Raw genomic sequence first — 21,752 nt, forward strand, 5'->3', positions numbered from 1 at the left:
ACTCCTGAACTTTATACGGGAGAGCTGCCCAGACGCGGAAAGCAAAAATCAGTTTGGAGAAGCACTTTGCAAGCCTGCAGGACAGGGTGGCACACTCAACTCTTGCATTGATTGGTCCGTTCCTTGTGAACCGAGAGCTCAGCCCTGGGGTTAGGGCTTCCGCAGAGATTAGCTGAGAGATGTGGTCTAGTGGGAAAGGAAGACACAGAACCAATAATCTAGGTGTGATACTCTGTGGTTAAGAGGCTGTAGCAAAGGCTCCCAAAACAGAATCAAAAGAATATTTGCTTAGACCTGGAGTCAGCTTCACAGAGATGAAAATGGAGGAAATCACAGAAGGCAAAGAAAGCATGAGCCAAAGATCCAGAGGCATGAATCCCGACTTTGTCACTCTGCTTTTTTTTTTTTTTTTTTTTTTTTTGGGGGGGTCCGGTCGTGGGGCCTGAACTCTGGGCCTGGGCGCTGTCCCTGAGCTCTTCAGCTCAAGGCTAGCACTCTACCACTTGAGCCACAGCACCACTTCCGGCTTTTTTCTTTTTGCTTACGTGGTGCTGAGGAATCGAACCCAGGGCCTCAGGCATGCAAGGCAAGCGCTCTACCACTGAGCCACCTTCCCAGCCCCTGTCAGTCTGCTTTGTAATCACCTGCATACTTACTTGTAATTAGAGGGGACAATGTCTTTCAGGCCTCAAAGCTATTTGTAACATGAGACTTTTTAGCTTTCTCCAGAGAAACAGACCAATGTGATATCTAGACATGTAGATTATAAAGGATTGGTCACAAGATTATAAAGACTAAATCCCACAATAGGCCATCTGCAAACTACATTTGATTAGTGTGCTCTGAATCCAACCAGAAGAGACCAATGATGGAAGTATAAACCTGAAGGCCTGAGAAGAGGAAGGAGTGTCAACATTTGAGGACTGAAGAGAGATAACGCAGTTCACAGTGAAGTCATCCTCTGCCTTCTTATTCCACTCCTGCCCCTCAACTGACTGGCTGATACCTGTGCATGTTGGTGAGGGCAACCTTGTTTTTACTAAGTCTATCAAAGCTACTGTCTTTACAGACACACACACATCCAGAAACACCAGTTATCTAGGTATCCTTTAGCCCAGTCAACACACATTAGACAGCACAGATGGTTACTTAAGCTGCCAGAACTCCAAGGTGGACACAGCATGGAGTCAATGGGAATGACAGGATGTGAAAAGCTTCATATAATCAAATGGTGAAGTTTGTACTTGGTGGACCTCATTTGCTTACACTGGAGGTCATCACTCTTTACGGAGGTAGTATAGATTAGCATTCCCACAAATCATATACAAAATTTGGTATCTATGCTGGATTTTGGAATCCATGACTTTTCATCTAATTCTAGAGATGTCCTATACCAAAGGCCAAAGACCACTTCTAGTTTAGAGGGCTAGAGGAGCTGAGGAAATTGAGAACCAAACTGTTGAAGACTTTGGTCCAACATACACAATAAGAATGAAGAGACAAATTTAACTTCCTTGTCTAGTGCTTTTGCTCAAGAAATAAGACCAGAGACTGTGAAGGTGGCTCAGTGGTAGAATGCTTGTCTTGCATGCATGAGGCCCTGGGTTCGATTCCTCAGCACCACATAAGCAGAGAAAAGCCAGAAGTGGCGTGGTGGCTCAAGTGGTAGAGCACTTGCCTTAAGCTGAAGAGCTGAGGAACAGCGCCCAGGTGCAGAGTTCAGGCCCTATGACCCACAAAAAAAAAAAAAAAAAAAAGAATTAAGACTAGAAACCACACTACTAAGAAAAGTCTCAGCAAAATCATCAGGTCAGTCAAGGTGTCCTCTAAGAGAAAGGTGCCTTCAGCAGAAGAAGTGAAATCCTCATGCTTTCTTTGGGCAGGAAGGGGGGAAGGCGGGAGACAAGCAGAGGGAACATCCATCAGTTGCTAAAAGGAGCTTACTTGCTCACTCGGAGTACACATTTGAGGCTGAGAAGTTATAGCATGCACCATTCTTTGAAAGCACGTACATGTCCAGACGGAAACTTCCAAAAGAGTCAGGGGTTAAAATTGAGTCTGGGAAGGATCCAGAACCCATGTGAGGAAAGAATTCAAAATGAGAAATGTGTCTTATTAAAAAAAAAAAAAAAAAAAAGAAAGGAAAAAAATCATTACAGCACAATCTTCTTTGCAATTAGTGGAGCAGGATTTTCCAAGCTGCAAATGTCAGCAAAAGCTCAACCCTCCAGCCCTTGTCCTAAATCAACAACAGTGAAGCCAGCTTACTGTTCTAGCAGGTCTCAATGTGCCTGAGTGCACCTGCAGTCACAGACATTTCTGGCTTGGCTCCAGCTGAAGCGTGAGCCCCCAGAGACCTGAGTTGTGTGAAATTTCTGCTTGTTAGAAAGCATTTGGCAGCTGGCTCCTTCGTGTATGAGCATTAGTTATGAGCACTTTTGCTTATGCTATCACCCAGAGGTGGGGCACTTGAGGACACCTTTATTAGCAAAAGGGAAGTTGTGGAAAGGCTTTCCAAGAGTATCAAGGACTTTTTGTCAATAGAGTGGGAGGAAGTCGCAGTTTAATAGTGAGGACACTTACATAAGATAAGTTATATAACAAAATATTTAACCTCGGGAGGAGGAAAGGTAATAGAGATTGGTATCTGGATATTTTAGTAGTGTTTTCTTAGCATTTTACATTTCTTCGTGCTAGTTCTGGGGCTTGAACTCAGGACCTGGATGCTGTGACTTAACTTTTCCATTCTAAGCTAGCCTAGCGCTCTACCACTTGAGTCATCAGTTCCACTCTGGCGGTTTGCTGGCTTTTTTTTGGGGGTGGGTGTCGTGGGGCTTGAACTCTGGGCCTGGGTGCTGTCCCTCACAACGCTTCAGCTCAAGGCAAGCATTCTACCACTTGAGCCACAGCCTCACTTCCGGTCTTTCAGTTTTCTGGTGGTTAACTGGAAATAAGAGTCTCATGGACTCTTTTGCCCACACTGGACTGGAACCACAATCTCAGCTTCCTAAGTAGCTAGGATTACAATTATGAGACACCAGTGAAAATTTATTTTTAATATATCTGTAAAAATCTCCAAACTATCAAGCTGTATTTACTTAGGTCTTCCATCAGAAACTAAATGAACTCTCCAACATTCTCAGATTAACAAACATACCAACCCACTATCTCCCAATGATGTTTCCCATATTCCCACGTGAGTCTTTGCAAATATTTCCTGTTCCCTTCACCCATTGCCCTTACCCCAGCAAAATCTCATCCCAGCTTTCCTTGACTTCGTTTCCCTGAACTCATGGGGATTTTTCCTTTCAACAATTTAATAATGTGTCTTGCTGATTTGCCCAAGTAAATTATAAACTACAGGAGAGCAGGGACCACCTATCAACTTAATTTTCTTCTCCTCTATTAGAAAAACAATGTCTTGAAGAGAAGGAACTCATTACACACGGAATTGATTGAAATACAGTGCTTTTTGCACTGTATGTAGTCCTTCCCTAAGCTACTGGTTCCTTGCAGAGTGAAAATTACCATCTAGGAAATCTCAAATAGTGGATATTTACTTACTATGGAGAATAAAATCTGAAAGAATACACATCTGTTTCTATGGTTTCCTAAGAACAGCAAGAAAAGATCAGCTCATTCTTTGAACAAACATTCCATCTCAAAAAGGAAATGGCTTTCATTCTTGTCACCTATGAATCTTTTTATTAGCAGATATTTATTGTGAAAAGGGGTTTCATTGTGTAGTTACAACATGTATGCAATGTAACATCAAATTCACTGTCTATATTACTCTTTAATCTTTTACTAGTTCTCAGAACAAGCAGAGATCATTGCTAGTTTTAAAAGGGAACTGTCTTAGCTCTCAGGTTCTATGATTTCATCCTACAATCCTCTGACTCAGTCTCTTGATTCTATGCTGTCTTGAAACTCAATGGTCTTTTTTTTGGGGGGGGTGTTGGTTATGGGGCTCGAAACCAGGGCCTGGGCTCTATCTCTGCGCAATTTTGTTCAAGGCTAGCACTCAAACACTTCCAGCCATAGCACCACTTCCAGTTTTTTAGTGCTTAATTCGAGATAGAGTCTCATGGACTTTCTTGTCCTTTGAACTGCAAACCTCAGATCTCAGCCTCCTGAGTAGCTGGGATTACGGACATGCCACCAGCACCCAGCTAAATGGTTTTTTTTTTTTGTTCCCCTCCTCATAGGACAGCATAATATACAGTTCAAATCCTAGTTTGGCCACCTGCTATTGTAAAATACTCAAAAGGCTGAAGTTATGAGCCTGTTCTCCAGAAATATTCATGTATCATTTTCTCTGAAAGGGGATTGTGAGGTTCAGGATTGGGTGAGATGATATATACACAACACTGAGTTGCACAGGCGTGAGGTCCCATAAAAATTACCAACTGTTATTACCTGCTCACCTTCAGAAGCAACATTAAAGCCTTTGGTAGAAACTCTCCAACTTTATCTAGAAATGAGGCTGCCCTAATACCATTTGATTCTAGGCATAAAGGGCAAATGGCCATATTTTGGTGACAAAACATATTGCCAAGAGTCCATCAACAAAAACAATCAGTGGATATGGGGCTGCTTCCAAGGTTTTGAGTGTTGTGTAATTTCACAAGGAAGGAGGGCCCCCAGGCCAAATTGCAGCTTTTAGTAAGCCCGAAGGTCACTGCCACAAAGGTGGCCTGATGCCAACGTAACAAAAGCAAGAGCTGCTCAATTGTTACTAAAGAAGGAGCCAAAGGGAGAAATAGGCTTGTAAAAGAACCAATCTAAACTCAACTTCAAAAAATAATCCATACCTAACACTTCCTCAGTCAGAAGACAGATTCCAAGACAGCTTTCTGGTAGAAATGCCTTGCAATATGTCAGCTGCTGGGGTTCACAAATGTAATGCCAGCTACTCAGAAAGCAGGAGGTTTGAGGTTCCTGGGAAGCCCAGACAAAAGCAAGACCTCATTAGAAAAATAAGCTAAAGTAGGAAGTGGCGCTGTAGCTCAAGTGGTAGAGCGCTCGCCTTGAGCTGAAGAGCTGAGGGACAGCACCCAGGCCCAGAGTTCAAGCCCCACGGCCGACAAAAAAAAAAGCTAAAGTAGAAAGGATTGGGGGTGTGGCTCAAGTGGTAGACCAATTGCTTAGCAGGCACTAAGTACCACCACCACCACCCCCCCAAAAAAAAAACTGAAAAACTAAAATACTACTCTCCAACACAAACATATTAAAAGGAGGAAAGGTGCATATATACTTTTGCTGATACAAGCATATTTTAAAACTCATCCTGCCAAGATAAATCACTATCCATCTGAAACCTAAAAAATAAAAATAAAAAATTAACTATCTCATGCATTATGACTATGAAAACCCACATCTGCTAACCACATTCCTAATGGAAAACAGCTGGTGACAGTTTTGAAGCTCTGTGACTTTTTTTTAGGAAAGTATTAGCAAGTACATATTAAGCAGTTTAGTCTCAATGAATTCACTTAGTTATGGAAAAGCACCAGTGCTTTTTATTGACAATTATGAAAATCGCATAATTGGTCATGAAATTCAAATAGGGTCTAAAAATAAAAGTCCAATTTCCTCCACCACCAGTTCTAACAAAATTTTTAGTGCCTTATGACTTTAAGAGTCAGCTTCTATGTTCATTCTTCATATGTCACTAAGCCCCAAAACAGGTTCATTGACATATGGCATTTCTAGTTTTTTTTCCTCTCTTTTTGTTGCAAGTATTGGGGCTTGAACTCTGGGCTCTGAGATTCTCTTCTTTCTTTTCTTTCTTTTCCCTTCCTTCCTTCCTTCCTTCCTTCCTTCCTTCCTTCCTTCTTTCTTTCTTTCTTTCTTTCTTTCTTTCTTTCTTTCTTTCTTTCTTTCTTTCTTTCTTTCTTTCCTTCTTTCTTTCTTTCTCTTTTTTGCCAGTTCTAGGGCTTGAAGTCAGGGCTTGGGCTTTGTCTCTCAGCTTCTTTTGCTCAAGGCTAGCATTCTACCACTTGAGCCACAGCACTTCTTCTGGCTTTTTCTGTTTATCTGGTACTGAGGAAATCAAACCCAGGGCTTCATGCATGCTAGGCAAGCATTCTACCACTAAGTCACATTCCCAGCCCATTTAGCAACTTTTCTAGCACTCTATCACTTGAGCCACAGTGCTACTTCCAGCATTTTCTGTGACTAATTGGAGATGAGTTTCACTGACTTTTCTGCCTGGGCTGGCTTGAAAACAGAATCTTCGTATCTCAACCTAAGTAGCTAGGGTTATAGGTATGAGCCACCATTACCCAGCTCATTACTAGGAATTTTTTTCATTTTGTTTTGTTTGTTAATCGTGGGGCCTGAAAATCTGGACCTGGGCACTGTCCCTCAGCTCTTCAGCTCAAAGCTAGTGCTCTACCACTTGAGCCACAGTGCCACTTCTGGCTTTTTTCTGCTTATGTGGGGCTGAGGAATTGAACCCAGGGCCTCAAGCACGCAAGGTAAGCACTCTACCACTGAGCCACCTTCCCAGCCTCATTCCTAGGCTTTTAAGTCACAGATTTAACTTCTTCCTAAGGTCATTTTTTTGGGGAGGAGGTAGGTGCTGTGGTTTGAAATATAAAGTGTTATATGAATATATATAAAGTGTTAATAGGTTGGTCCCTAGATGATGACCCTATTGAGAGATGAAGGGTTACCAGGGCACTGAGTTCCTCAATGAGCTAGGAAGAGGTTGGAGGAAGCAGTCACTGGATCATGCCTTTGAGAGAAGTACATCTATCCCTGAGACCTTCCTGCTTTCGGCTGCCAGGTGGTATTTTGTTCTGCCAGGTGTTCTGCTTCACCACAGACCCAGAGCAATGTAGCAAGCAGACTATGAACTGAACATGGGAGCCAAAATCTTTCCTCCTTTCAATTGATTTAATCACCTTTTTGTCTCTTCAATGAAAAGTCTGACTAAAGCAAGGGATATGGATTTTGTGTGTGTATGTGTGTGTGCACTGGTCCTAGGTCTTGAACTCAGGGCCTGCATTGCTGTTCCTGAGCTTTTTTGCTCATAGCTAGTGCTCTATCACTTGAGTGACAGCTCTACTTGCCACTTTCTGGTAATTAATTGGAAATAAAAAAGTCTCATGGACTTTCCTGCCTGGGCTGGTTTTGAACCGTGATGTTTACATCTCAGCCTTCTGAGCAGTATTACAGACAGGCGTGAGCCACCAGTGCTAGGTTTCATAGCTCTTCCATGATTTAGACATACTTTTTTTGTTGGTTGTGGGGCTTGAACTCAGCTTGGGCACTGCCCTTGAGCCTTTGTGCTCAAGGCTACAGCTCTACCACTTGAGCCACAATGCCACTTCTGGTTTTTTTTTTGTCGGCCGTGGGGCTTGAACTCTGGGCCTGGGCGCTGTCCCTCAGCTCTTCAGCTCAAGGCGAGCGCTCTACCACTTGAGCTACAGCGCCACTTCCGGTTTTCTGGTGGTTTATTGGAGATAGGAGTCTCACGGTCTCTCCTGCCCGGGCTGGCTTTGAACCGCGATCCTCAGATCTCAGCCTCCTGAGTAGCTAGGATTACAGGCGTGAGCCACCAGCGCCCGGCTGCCACTTCTGGTTTTTGAGTGGTTAACTGGAGATGAGTTTGATGGACTTTGCTGCCTGGGCTGGCTTTGAACCTTAATCCTCAGATCTCAGTAGCTAGGATTATGGGTGTCAGCCACAAATGCCCAGACTTCATGTACTTTATTATCTCCTTCTAAAATGTATAGATTAAATCTATAAACCTAGAATAACCTCAGATTAAAACCAATCTTGTTCATACCTTGATCTTGATCTTGTGAGAATATGAGAAAATCTATTTCTCTTATTGAAGACATCGACTCTGTTGCACTTTGTGTGGCAACTAAAACATGAACAAGTCAGAAACACATAGCAGCCTGGTTTTTGGCTTCCCAAAATTCCAGCCTCTTCTGCCCTTTACTTTCACTGTGCCTTTTCATTCAATGTGGGTGACTCACTTTTCCACTGAATGAAACTACTTTTTTTTCTTTTTTTTTTTTTGCTGCTGATACTAGAACTTAAACTTAGGACCCTGTGCTCTCACCCATCCCCCTCTTCCACTGCCCCCAGGACTAATGCTCTATTCTTTTTTTTTTTTTTTTTTTTTTTTTTAAATTGTATTTTATTTTATTTGACAACATACTGTACAGAGGGGCTACAATTACATGGGCAGGATAATGCATACATTTCTTACCAAGCATTGCAGCCTCCTCCTTTGTTTACACTTCACTTCCCTTCCCTGCCTCCCCCCTCCCCCCACCTAATGCTCTATTCTTGAGCCATGTTTACACTTCTAGCTTTTTATTGGACATGAGTCCCTCTGACTTGTTTGCCTAGTCTGTCTTGAACCACAATTCTCAGGTCTCAGCCTCCATGAACCACCAGTTGCCCAAAATACTGAATGAAAATTCTTAACCAGACTATAAGCCTTAACTCAATTGGTCTTATTTCTCAGTACATGTTGGCTTAATGGCTTTTTTTTTTTTTTTGGTCAGTCATGGGGCTTGAACTCTGGGCTTGGGCGCTGTCCCTGTGCTCTTTAGCTCAAGGCAAGCGCTCTACAGCTTGAGCCACAGCGCCACTTCTGGTTTTCTGGTGGTTTATTGGAGATAAGAGTCTCACAGACTTTTCTGCCTAGGCTGGCTTTGAACTGCGATCCTCAGATCTCAGCCTCCTGAGTAGCTAGGATTACAGGCGTGAGCCACCGACACCCAGCTGGCTTAATGGCTCTTTATCCAACTCTACTTGTCTTTCCACCTATTTCCAACAGCTTAGCCTTGAGGTGGGGACCATTCCAATCTCATCTATGAACCTTGGTTATGCTGGGAATGCTCCAGGAATATCCCCTTCCCTCTGTCTCCCTTCCACCCTGCTAATTACCACCCAGTTCTGGGAATGATTACTCAAAGACTATCTCCCATCTCCAACTTGATCCACCCATACTGCTGCTCACCTTCAATGCAGTGTCGCAGGTCTATTTCTCTGACCAAGTAAGTCAGTAAATTCTGGAGGGTTGACCTTGTATTGTTCATTTGTTCTTGGTGCGCAGTATACAGCAGGCAGTAATAAATTTATATTAAGTTTTATAGCTTCCTGGACACAATAATATAATAACATGACTAAATCTGTACTGTCCAACTGTCAAAAAGCTACTGTCAAACTAGCTACATTTCAAGTGCTTAATAACCACATGTCTAGTTAAAACTTTACTGTGTAACTTCTTGGATGATATTCACCTACATCATAAAATATCTTTAATTATAAAAGAAAAAGGCACATTACAAAAAAAAGGCAAAAAAGGTTTTAAACAAGCAAGTTGTGCCACCAAATAGCTGGGGGGAAAAAAGGTGAGAAAAGTCATTAGTAAACAGGAAGATGTAAAATAAAAATGACATTTTTGCTAGGCACTTGTGGCTCACACCTGTAATCCTAGCTACTCAAGAGGCTGGGATCTAAAGATGGATGTCTAGGCAGGAAAGTTCATGAACTCTATTTTTCTTGCCAGTCCTGGGGCTTGAACTCAGGGTCTGTGCAGTGTCCCTGGGCCTCTCTGGATTCAAGGCTAGTACTCTACCACTGAGCCACAGTGCTACTTCTTTTTCTGTTTATGTGGTACTGAGGATTCGAACCCAGGGCTTCATGCATGCTAGGCAAACACTCTACCACAAAACCACATTCCCCAGCCAGTTCATGAACTCTTACCTCCAATTAACCACCCAAAAGTGGGAAGCTGAGCTATGACTCAAGTAGTAGAGAACTAGCTTTGAGCAACAAGGCTCAGGGACAGTACTTAGGAACTGAGTTCAAGTCCCAGGACTGGCTCAAGAAAAAAAAAGACAATTACAAGATGGGCTTCAGATTAGTCTATCAGCAAGGATAAAGAAATGAGAGCTGCCGATGGGAAGACAGCCAGCCTAAAAGGGCAATTAAATGTGACAGAGCATGGACATAGTTTGAGCAAACACTTTTACATACAGAAATTATCCCCAAATACCCAATGTGGGCAGTGGGAGACAATGTACTAGGTAGGCCGTTCATTGAGACATTCTATGATTAACACAAATGACCACCCACACAACTCAGTATTATAGCTCGATTAATGTCAGCCAGAGGAAGAAATGCCTAAATGCCTTTCCTGCAGCTTGTGAAATGGAAAATCCTTTGGATGCCATGATGTGATAGTCATCACATCAGATCTCTAGAACTAAGAGACAGCAAATTTGCTGGAGGCAAATCAGTGTGTAATCATGAGAAAAATCACCTCCTTTCCTCTTGGCCTCCATTTCCTTGAATATAAAAATCGCAGCTTCTTCCTCTACTCCCAATAACCAGAAAAGCCCTACTTTCTACAGCTATTTATTTAAATTATTCCCATCACTGTAAAGCTTAAGGGGTATGGAGTGTTAACCATTGTAAATCTTGTCCAGTCAGTTCCTTTTTATCAAACCTGAGATAAAGTAAATTTACCTACAGTAAATACTGTGACCCAGAATGAAGTATCTCTTGTAAATAGTTGGGGGTGGGGAATGGGGTCAGGGCCTAAATTTAGAGCCTCATGTTCTCAAGCACCTGTTTTTTTTGTGCTGGTCCTGGAGCTTGAACTCAGAACCTAGGTGTTGTCCCTGAGCTTTTTTTTACTCAAGGGCAAGGCTTTCCTACCTGGGCTGGCTTTGAACCATGATCCTTAGATTTCAGACTCATAAGTAGTAGGATTACAGGCATGAGCCACCAGTGCCCAGCTCTTAAATCACACTTTTTCCTTATAGATGGCACTCTACCACTGGAGCCACCTCCAATCTTTTTTTCTTTTTTTGCAGAGCTGGGGATTAACTTGGGCTCTTATGCATACTAGGTAATAAGCACATTATCACTAAACCACATCCTCACACCTTGAAGCAAGTTCTGATGCTCAAGAAAACCTTAAAAAAAAAAAATCCGCCGGGCGCTGGTGGCTCACGCCTGTAATCCTAGCTACTCAGGAGGCTGAGATCTGAGGATCGCGGTTCAAAGCCAGCCCGGGCAGGAAAGACCGTGAGACTCCTATCTCCAATAAACCATCAGAAAACCGGAAGTGGCGCTGTAGCTCAAGTGGTAGAGCGCTCGGCTTGAGCTGAAGAGCCGAGGGACAGCGCCCAGGCCCAGAGTTCAAGCCCCACAACTGACAAAAAAAAAAAAAAAAAAAAAAAAAAAAATCCATGTCAATACTGGGGCTTGAACCTTCAGGCCCTTGACACTATCCCTTAGCTTTGTCAAAAACTCCAGGCTGGTTCTCTGCCACTTGAACTACAGCTCCACTTCCAGCTTTTGGTGGTTATTTGGAGATAAAGAAACTTGTGGACTATGCCAGGCACCGATGGCTCATGCCTGTAATCCTAGCTACTGAGGTTGAGATCTGAGGATCACGGTTCAAAGCCAGCCTGGGCGGAAAATTCTGTGAGACTCTTATCTCCAATTAACCATTAGAAAACCAGAAGTTGTGCTGTGGTTGAAGCAGTAGAGCGCTTGCCTTGAGCTGAGGGACAGCGCCCAGGCCAAGTTCAAGCCCCATGACCCACAAAAAAACAAACAAAAAAACTTGTGGACTTTGTCTGCACTAGCTTTGAACCCCAATCCTCAAATTTCAGCCTCTTGGGGCTGAGAAGGTGGCTCAGTGGTAAGAGTGCTTGCCTTGCATGCATGAGGTCCTGGGCTCGATTCCTCAGCACCACATAAGCAAAAAGAAAAAGTGGAGCTGTGGCTCAAGTGGTAGAGTGCTAGCCTTGAGCTGAAGAGCTGAAAGAGCACCCAGGCCCAGAGTTTAGGCCCCACATCCAGAGCCCCCCCCGCCCTAAAAAATAAAATTTCAGCCTCTTGAGTAGCCAGGATAGATGTAAGCCACTGGTACCCTGCTCAAAAGACAGCTTTCAAAAGGCCTGAAAGTATATTTCTAACTTTCAATTATCCACTCATATAGCAGATTACCAAGTAGGACATGGGAAAACATAAAATTTTTAAACATTTGAGTCAGATTGGCAAGTAAAAAGAAAAAAAAAAAAACAAGACTATTATTTGGATCAAAATTCTTCTGTTACAGCCCAAATAAGCAGTAGTCCACACTGCCCAAAGCAGAAATAATTCCTAAAATGAAATTTCTAAATGCCCAGCTTACACAAATTCCTACACCCCACACCAAGGGGGAAGCAGGCACCAGTTTGCCTTCTCTTCTCCATTTCTCTAACATGTCCCAATCTGTTTCTGCTTCATTTGTATTGTTTTCTACTTAGGAAGAATTTCAAGGCCCAAAGCTCTTACTTCCCATACCATTTATGGAAGTCCAAATCACTAGCTGAAAACCTTGCAAAGGAATGCATTCCACTTTAAGTTTTACTTCTTCATTTAGATGATCTGTGGGCCCTCTGTCAGAAGTATTATCCTCCATAATCCATGAGGTTTCAGATATGGTTAAGTAAGCTAGGAGCACAGCTTAGAGGTAGAGTGCTTATCTGGTCCTACATTCGGTCCCCAGCATTGAAAAAGAAATATAACTCACATCATAAATTAGACCAGTTAATAAGGATTCTCTGAATTTACAGCTCTTGCTTCAGTTCAAGCATCCTAGCCTCCCTGCTCATATTCAGTGTAGACTAATGGCCTGGACTAAAATCTTCCTACTTTTGCCCTCTGTATAGCTGGTCTGAATAGTGTCTCACATTTTCCCTGGGCTGGTCTGAAACCTTGATCCAATCTCACCTCCCAAATAGCTGAGACTAGAGACAGTCTCAACTTTGGTGTTAATCACACAAGACTTAAAAGACATTTTTTAAAGGAAGGCCAAGATTACCCACACCTACTAAAAAGGTAATGAACAATCCAGTCCAACGACCTGGGACAAATGCCTTACTTACAAAAGGAAATTTATTCAAGAAGAGAATTTTAACACAGATGACCCAGGAAGTAGCAGATATTTGTTTAAATTACTCCTGTCACTGTAAAGCTTAGCAAGGAGAGGCAGAGTAGCAACCATTGTAAACCTTATGCAATCCAATCCCTCTTATCAAACTTAAGATACACTGTCCTTTACGTCATCAATGACTGGACATTGCTTGGCTCTCTTACAACCTGTTACTTCTCTTCGCACATGTCTTAAATTCTCCTCTCTCATTTCCCTTTCCTGAATAGACAGTGGGGTTCATTCACCTTAACAAAAATCATTTTCACAGCACTTTACATGCCATCAGAACCCATTTACTTCTCTGCCCATAACTCACAATACATTCACTGAGATGTGAAAGAAATCTATCTGCTCAGTTCATGTTAACTACTACTGTAAAGATCATATTAAAACTAGTCATTGGAAGCACCCATGGGAATAACAATGGGAAAGCAGGCTGAAGAGAGAGGGGGAAAGAGGTAGAAAACAGAAAGGTGACATACATAATGGGCTGGCTCTTAGATTCCCACTTCCACTTCTACTCTCACCCCAATGTTTATCTTTGGAAGCTGTCATGATGGGTAGTAACAGTGCTATGCATCAAACCCATGGCCTTATTTTGTGTGCTGGCACTCTACCCATGAGCTATATCCCTAAGCTTCTGACTTTTTTCTGTTAAAATTAATAGTTAACTGTCAAAGGCATGCAGTTTTCAGATGAAGTACTCCCTTATGATGCTGAAGTAACAATCATTCCTTGAACAGCAAGGCTGACTATATTAGTGGTGAGATAATCTTGGGTAAGTGACTATAGCTGCCTGCCCTCCAGGGCAATGCTGGGCAGATTCCCATACTTTTGCATAGACTGTACATTGGCAAAAATGTCAATCTACAGTAAGTAAACAGAGGGATCTATCTATCTATCTATCTATCTAAATTTTCCCCCCAAGACGGGTTTAAAGAACACACAGGACCTGCGACGACTAGATGGGTTTATAGCTAATCTGAACTGTATTAAGCAGCTGGCAATACCTGAACTTTGTTAATTCTTTGTGTTTTGTGAACCAATACTGGGACTTGAACTTAGGGGCTGGGTTTTGTCCCTTGGCTTTGCTGCTCAAGGCTAGTGCTCGTGAGCAACAGCTCCACTTCTGGCCTTTGGTAGTTAATTGGAGATAAGTCTCAGACTTTCTTGCCTGGGCGGATTTCAAACCATGGTCCTCAGATCTCAGCTTCTTGAATAACTAAGATTATATTAATGAGCCATCAGCGGCCAACCTCCATTTTCTTTTATCTGACAAAGAGAAGCTAATGTGTATAATTTTGGAAGATAGCATTTGCAATGAAGAGTCCTGAAGAATAATTTTGTTTTATTATCATGATTTGTGAAGAGAAACTAGGCAGACAGTTCAAGAAAGGACACAAAGTCCCTTCTCTAAGTTCCAAATTTCTTCTTTTTGATAGGTGGTGGGAGCTGAGCAATGATGTCATCCAGGGGCCGTTCTACTGCCACAAGTGTCCTTTCATCCAGAAGATCCATGAAGAGTAAGGGCTGTAAAGAGAAAACAGTGATGCTACCAGGAGTTATAGTCCAGGCCACTAGAACTAAAAGGTTCATCTTACACAAGGATGAAAGAATCTGTAGAAATCTTTAATAACCTTTCCTGTTCTCTTGACTCAAAAAGGTTGGAAGCTTTTAGCTGAATTAATTACAAAGAAATCTGATGAGGGCTAGGAAGGTGGCTCAGTGGTAGAGCACTTGCCTTGCATGCATGAGGCCCTGGGTTCGATTCCTCAACACCACAAAAACAGAAAAAGCCAGAAGTGGTGTGGCTCAAGTGGTAGAGCGCTAGCCTTGAGCTGAAGAGCTGAGGGACAGCGTCCAGGCCCAGAGTTCAGGCCCCACGATCGGGAACCCCCCCCCCAAAAAAGATACCTGATGAAACTTATGAATTGGGTCAAATAATATTATTATAAGTTCAATGGGTAAATATATATATACACACACACATACATATTAAAAAAAATTTTTTTGGGGGGTGGGGGGGAGTCTGATGTAGGGCTTGAACTCAGGTCCTGGGCACTGTCCCAGAGCTTTTTCACTCAAGGCTAGCACTCTACCACTTTGAGCCATGATCCTCAGATCTCAACCTCCTGAGTAGCTAGGATTACAGGTATGAGACATCAGAGCCGGGCTAAATTGCATTTATTTTATATATAGTGAAAAGGCTAGCCAGAGTAGAAACTCATAACAAATTCAATAACTTCCATTTGCTTTAAATTTTTGTAAAATATTTTCCAACAAGAAACTGTACTGAAAAGCAAACAATCATACTAATGACTCTTACCTGAGCACCAATATCACCTTTTACATTTCATTTGGAATTGGAGTGACACACCCACCTCTGAGTTCAGAACAATGAAATATAGACACAAGGTACAGAAAACTTCAGAAAGGTCACTCATCTCCCCAAACCAGGTTCTTACATATAAACTGAAGCTGCTCTTTCTTGTTTTCCTATTGTGAAGCTTTCAGAACATCACAAGAAGCCAACCAGCTAGAATATAACCCAAGATGTTTTACCTTATATATCTTAGAAATTTTAAAGGCATGGACTGTGCGCCTCCGGAATACATCTGATTCATTCGTGGGAGGAAGAGGATTGTAGAACACAGTTTTATCATTTGGCAGAGGCTAAAAAGAAAAAAAGATTTACTATTTAAATTGTTACTCCTATTGTCTAGCATGCTCAATGTCCTCGGTCACTTTTCTTTTTTGCCAGTCCTGGGGCTTGAACTCAGGGCCTAGGCTATGTCCCCGGAGCTGCTTTGTACTCAAGGATAGTGTTCTACCACTTGAGCTACAGCACCACTGCTGGCTTTTTCTGAGTAGTTCCTTGGAAATAAAGAGTCTCATGGACTTTCCTGCTTGGGCTGGCTTTGAACTGCAATCTTCAGATCTCAGCCTACAAAGTAGGAGTATAAGCTATGAGCTACCAGCACCCAGTTTTTATTGACTTCTACAGACCAAAGGAAGGTGTTCATTTTTCAGGACAACACCATTTTTCATCTTTATGTTGTGTATCCCATTTCCTTAACTACCCTTACTTCAGGAGAGTGGTAGCACTCTCCTAAGTTGTGACAAGAAGAGGTGAGCAAGAGGAGGCAAGAGAGAACACGGTACTGCATACCAGTAAGATCAAAGGGACAGGATGAGGTTTTTGTCCATGCTTATCAGTAACTACTTGTCATAAAGGAACAAATCAGTAGGAGTAGGAGCTTAGTCTGGGCAGGCTCTGTGCTTTCTGGACTCTTCCCCAGTACATTACATACTGCTTAACTGGATGAAGGCCTCCCCAGGCAAAACATCAACACAAACCACCCCCGCTGCTGTCACTGACACCTCAAGAGATTGCCGCTGGCCAAAGAAAATGGTATTTCATCTCTGACTTTGTTGCAGAATGGTAGACTCATCACCAGGACCTGGGGAAAAGTGATCTAGACTGAGCTAGAGAAATAGGTGCATAGGAAGGGCCCTTCCTGTACCACTTATTTCACAGGAGGCACTTGTCAGCCAGCTCTGCTTCATACACTCAGAGGACCCACAGCCCACAAGATGGGTTTCAGTGATACATCCTTGGGCACAACTCCTTTAAAGCCATCTGCTGCTTTACCCACACATGTTCCACCCCCACCTTCACAGATATACTGAAACAGCAGATGTTGGTTGTAATCTAAGCCCAAAGCACTGGGCAGGCATGGCTGTGGCCCACAGTGTTCCTAGGAAAGAAAGCCCCTGCCCAAAAAGACATGTAAACGTGAGATAAATGGAATAGCAGCTGGTAAAGAGGGTGGAATGTCAAACTGAAGAAAATGCTCACACCCACCGAAATATAATCATACAGTCTGAAAATTTCCTGGCTGAACTTTCTCAAAACATCAAGCCTGTCAGTACCATCCATCCGGCAAGTCAAAATGCTATCCTGGATATCAGGTAATGAAACCATCTTAGTCACTCCAGGATTCAGAGTTGAAAGTAAAATCTGCCAAGTCAACTGTATTCCCTTTAGAGGGTCACCTTCTGAATACTAATCTGATTACTCTTCTATTTAAGTGCTCACTGGCAAAGTAGAGAATAAGTCATAGAAGTAAAAAACCAGTATGTAAAACTAACCCTGTCCCTGAAGCCTCCTGAGAGCAGGAATGCAAATATGTTACACAAAGCTCCCCTTCTCCAAAGATTATACTAGGAATCTTTTTTGTTTTTGTCAGTTGTGGGGATTGAACTCAGGGCCTCGGCACTGTCTATATGAGCTTTTTCGCTCAAGGATCGCTTTGAGCCACAGTGCCACTTCCCATTTTCTAGTGGTTAATTGGAGATAAGAGTCTCATGGACATTCCTGCCTGAGTTGGCGTTGAACCGTGACCCTCAGAACTCAGCCTCCTGAGCAGTAGGATTACAGGTGTGAGCCACTGGCACCCAGCTTATACAAGGCATCTTTATTGTGCCTTTTCTCTAAGCAGTCACTTTATGCAGGTCCTTAACATATAGAAGTGAGGAGGCAGCACCGAAGAACTCACCAACGACTTGTCAATGATGCAGAACATGTAGGCATCATGGAGGAGGATGTGCATTGGTCTCTTGGGATGAAAACTGATGTGTGTGATGGGAGTATCCCTCTGGAGCCACAGGTGGTGAAACCCCTGCTTCTGGACAGTTCGGCTCCATTCTGTGTACTGTTTGTCTGGGATGCTGTACTCAAATATCTGAGGAAGGAAATGTCAGAGACTAAAGAACAGTGTGTGACCATTAGCTTCAGAGATCTGGTTCCTTCCTGGATTTATCCTTCATTCCCAACAAAATAAACAAGGATTGCATCATATTAAGTTTTATAACACCCCCCCACTTATAGTTTGAACCCAGCCTCGTACTTGCTTATTAGTTTGCTTGATTAGTTGGTGTGCTACCACTCATATCTCACTACCTCCAAAACTCAGTCTTATTTTTTTGGCCAGTCCTGGGGCTTGAACTCAGGGCCTGGTCACTGTCCCTGAACCTCTTGTGCTAAAGGCTAGTGCACTTGAACCACAGTGCCACTTCTGGCTTTTTCTGTGTATGTGGTACTGAGGAATCAAACCCAGGGTTTCATGCACGCTAAGCCACATTCTCAGCCCCAGAACTCAGTCTTCTAAGTAATTAGGATTATGGCCCTGAGTCACTGTACCAGGCTCTTCCACTTAAAAAATTTTAAGGTAAATTATAGAATAAAAGTTTACTAATTTAATAAAAGTTATCCTTGACAACCTCTTCCTCAATACACCAGCGGCATTCAGTTTCTTCTTTAGTTTTCAGAGGTGTTTTATGTACACAATACATACTGTCATGTGTCATTTTCCCGCTTAGTCTCTAATCACAGTGACTCATCTACAACCAACCAAAAGAAAAAAAAAAACAGATACAATCTGAGGACTGTGGTTCAAAGCCAGCCCCAGCAGGAAAATCATGGAATTTCTATATATAAACTCTCTACAATAATTTTTTATTTATTTTTATTTTTTGGGTCCGGTCGTGGGGCCTGAACTCTGGGCCTGGGCGCTGTCCCTCAGCTCTTCAGCTCAAGGCTAGCGCTCTACCACTTGAGTCACAGCGCCACTTCCGGCTTTTTTCTTTTTGCTTATGTGGTGCTGAGGAATCGAACCCAGGGCCTCATGCATGTAAGGCAAGTGCTCTACCACTGAGCCACCTTCCCAGCCCTCTACAATAATTTTTTAATTTAATTTTGTCGGTCGTGGGGCTTGAACTCTAGGCCTGGTGGCTGTCCCTCAGTTCTTCAGCTCAAGGCATATGTCTACCACTTGAGCCACAGTGCCACTTCCAGTTTTCTGGCAGTTAACTAGAGATAAGAGTCTCATGAAGCCAGGTGCCTGTGGCTCACGCCTGTAATCCTAGCTACTCAGGAGGCTGAGATCTGAGGATCACAATTCAAAGCCAGCCGGGGCAGGAAAGGCCCTGAGACTCTTATCTCCAATAAACCACTGGAAAACTGGAAGTGGTACTGTGGCTCAGTGGCAGAGCGCTCGCCTTGAGCTGAAGAGTGCAGGGATAGCGCCCAAGCCCAGAGTTTAAGCCCCAGGACGAACAAAGAAAAAAAAAAAAAAAAAGTCTCATTACAGGCATGAGCCATCAGCGCCTGATTTACAATAAATTTTTAAAGATACTGTCAAACTGAGATGCTGTTTTTCCTATACCCTTATAGCACAACTCTTTGATCTTGTTAATCTAACAGGCAAAACAAACAAAAAAACTATTTTTGTTTAGAAACTGGCCTCAAACTTATTACACAATTCACACTTGCCCCCAGCTCACAGTCTTCCTGCCTCTCTCCTTTCTGATTATTGCGATTATAAGCATACACCAGTTTTGCTGACAAAAGCCCTGAAGGGACTGACTGCTATGTAAACGGTACCAGGTGGACACTACTATTATGTGTGACAAAACCAAGACTATGCTGTTTTTCGTCAAAGACTCAAATCAAAACCAAAACCAAGCCGGGCGCTGGTGGCTCACGCCTGTAATCCTAGCTACTCAGGAGGCTGAGATCTGAGGATCACGGTTCAAAGCCAGCCCGGGCAAGAAAGACCGTGAGACTCCTATCTCCAATAAACCACCAGAAAACCGGAAGTGGCGCTGTAGCTCAAGTGGTAGAGCGCTCACCTTGAGCTGAAGAGCTGAGGGACAACGCCGAGGCCCAGAGTTCAAGCCCCACGACCGACAAAAAAAAAAAACAAAAAACAAAAAAAAAAAAAAAAAAAAAAACCAAAACCAAAAAACAAGCCTCAGTTTACTAGCCATCTACTCACATGACCTTCCCAGATCACATTTAACTTTTCAATAGTTCACTGGGGTGTATGATGTTTAGTATCACCACCATGTTACAGCTGAAGATGGATAAGCATTGAAAATTTCACAATATATTCTACAGTGTAGGTACTTTTAAGATTTACTTACAATTTGGCATGGAGAGGGGTGAAGCAATGCTCAGCTGCTAGGCAGGCACTCTACCACTTGAGCTGTATCCTTAGCCCTAAAGACATAAAGCCCTTCTACAGACATAAATTTTGCCTTGCTGAAACAATTCTTTTTTTTTTTTTTGGTTGGTTGTGGGGCTTGAACTCTGGGCCTGAGCGCTGTCCCTCAGCTCTTCAGCTCAATGCTAGCACTCTACCACTTGAGCTACAGCAACACTTCTGGTTTTCTGGTGGTTTATTGGAGATAAGAGTCTTACAGATTGGAGATAAGAGTCTCAAGGATGTTCCTGCCTGGGCTGTCTTTGAACCGAGATTCTCAGATCTCAGCCTCCTGAGTGGCTAGGATTACAGGCATGAGCCACTGGTGCCCGGCTTGCTGAGACAATTCTTTATTCCAATGGTTCTTGGAGAGCATATTTATTAACACTGACAACTGCCAAAATTATATTCCATTCCTTAACACTGGAATCCTGATCATCTCTAGTCTAAAGCAGTCAATGAAATGAGTACTTAAAACTCTTCCATTCTCTTGTGCTTTGACCCAGAATTAGTGCTTCACCATGTGAACTGTGCCCCATCACACCAACAGGTACTGCTGGCCTATGATGAGCTCAGACTATGCATGGAAACTTTACTTCACACAGAAAAAAAACTACTTGTATATCCTTCAGCATTTTCAAAGAAAAGTTCCTCCAAACTGTCCTAGCCAATTTGGCTTCCAGGTTAGCATTATCTAGCAAGAGGGAATTAGAGAGCACTGGAATCAATCTTACCTGTTGGTCAGAATGAGCAATAACAAGATTGTTGGTATTGGGGGCAATGGCTAGGGCAGTTACTGGAAAATTGTAGGCAGGCACTGTGCAGTGAAGCTAGGAACAAAAAACAGGGGTTAAGTGGCAGTTCTATAGGATACTTTCCCTCATGAAAGCAACATGGTAGAGCTCAGTTGATTTTCTTTTCTGTCCTGATGACTGAACCAAGAGCCTTGAGCAGGTACTGAGCTATACCCTCAGCCCCTGGATGAACTCTTTTTAAACACTTCTCCCTGTGAACTCAAAAACAGTTCTATGAAAATTTCCATAAACTTCAGGTATTTTATCATTAATGAACTTTAATTTTGTTTTTATTAAGTCTTTACAAAACTGGAAGCATTTTCAGAGAACTCAATAGTAAAGCTTTTATCTTAGAATAAACCTATATGAATTGCTTATAAATATGAACTTGAACAGGAACATATAATTAATGCTTAGGGGTATTTATGTACAATTGTAAGGCATGTGGGTGCTACAGAAAATTTCTTTTTTTTTCCTGTTGGGGATTGAACCCAGGACATTTCACAGGCCAGGCAAGCACTATGGTTGAAATCCATTCCCAGCTCATATAAACTTTTCATTTTAAATGCCAGGCAAAGCTGGATGCTGGTGGCTCACGCCTGTAATCCTAGCTACTCAGGAGGCTGAGATCTGAGGATCGCGGTTCAAAGCCAGCCCGGGCAGGAGAGACCGACCGTGAGACTCCTATCTCCAATAAACCACCAGAAAACCGGAAGTGGTGCTGTAGCTCAAGTGGTAGACGCTTTGCCTTGAGCTGAAGAGCTGAGGGACAGTGCCCAGGCCCAGAGTTCAAGCCCCACGACCCACCAAAAAAAAAAAAAAAAAAAAAAAATGCCAGGCAAGGTTCAAAGAAAAGATAACTAGTGCTTGCTTCTGCCAGAATTAATGAAGATTAAATTAAACAGCAATAGAAACATCAGAAAATGTACTTGTGAAGAATCATTT

The 21,752-nt window shown here is 42.7% G+C and overlaps 1 protein-coding gene across 3 annotated transcripts in view; it reads right to left on the reverse strand.

The window, feature by feature from the left end:
- Nucleotides 1-14,293: 14,293 nt before the first annotated feature.
- Utp4 (UTP4 small subunit processome component) overlaps nt 14,294-21,752 on the reverse strand; it is a 36,975-nt gene continuing 29,516 nt past the window's right edge. For all 3 annotated transcript variants that reach the window (XM_070004710.1, XM_070004711.1, XM_070004712.1), the window contains exons 14-17: nt 20,748-20,843; nt 17,527-17,712; nt 15,530-15,640; nt 14,294-14,497 (exon numbers count right to left, since the gene is read on the reverse strand). In XM_070004710.1, the coding sequence (XP_069860811.1) occupies nt 14,381-14,497; nt 15,530-15,640; nt 17,527-17,712; nt 20,748-20,843 (510 nt within the window). In that variant the 3' untranslated portion in view covers nt 14,294-14,380. The remainder of the gene's footprint in view (nt 14,498-15,529; nt 15,641-17,526; nt 17,713-20,747; nt 20,844-21,752) is intronic.

Source organism: Dipodomys merriami, unplaced genomic scaffold (assembly GCF_024711535.1).
Source record: "Dipodomys merriami isolate MVZ:Mamm:240054 unplaced genomic scaffold, mDipMer1.0.p SCAF_64, whole genome shotgun sequence".
In the NCBI taxonomy this organism is placed as follows: domain Eukaryota; kingdom Metazoa; phylum Chordata; class Mammalia; order Rodentia; family Heteromyidae; genus Dipodomys; species Dipodomys merriami.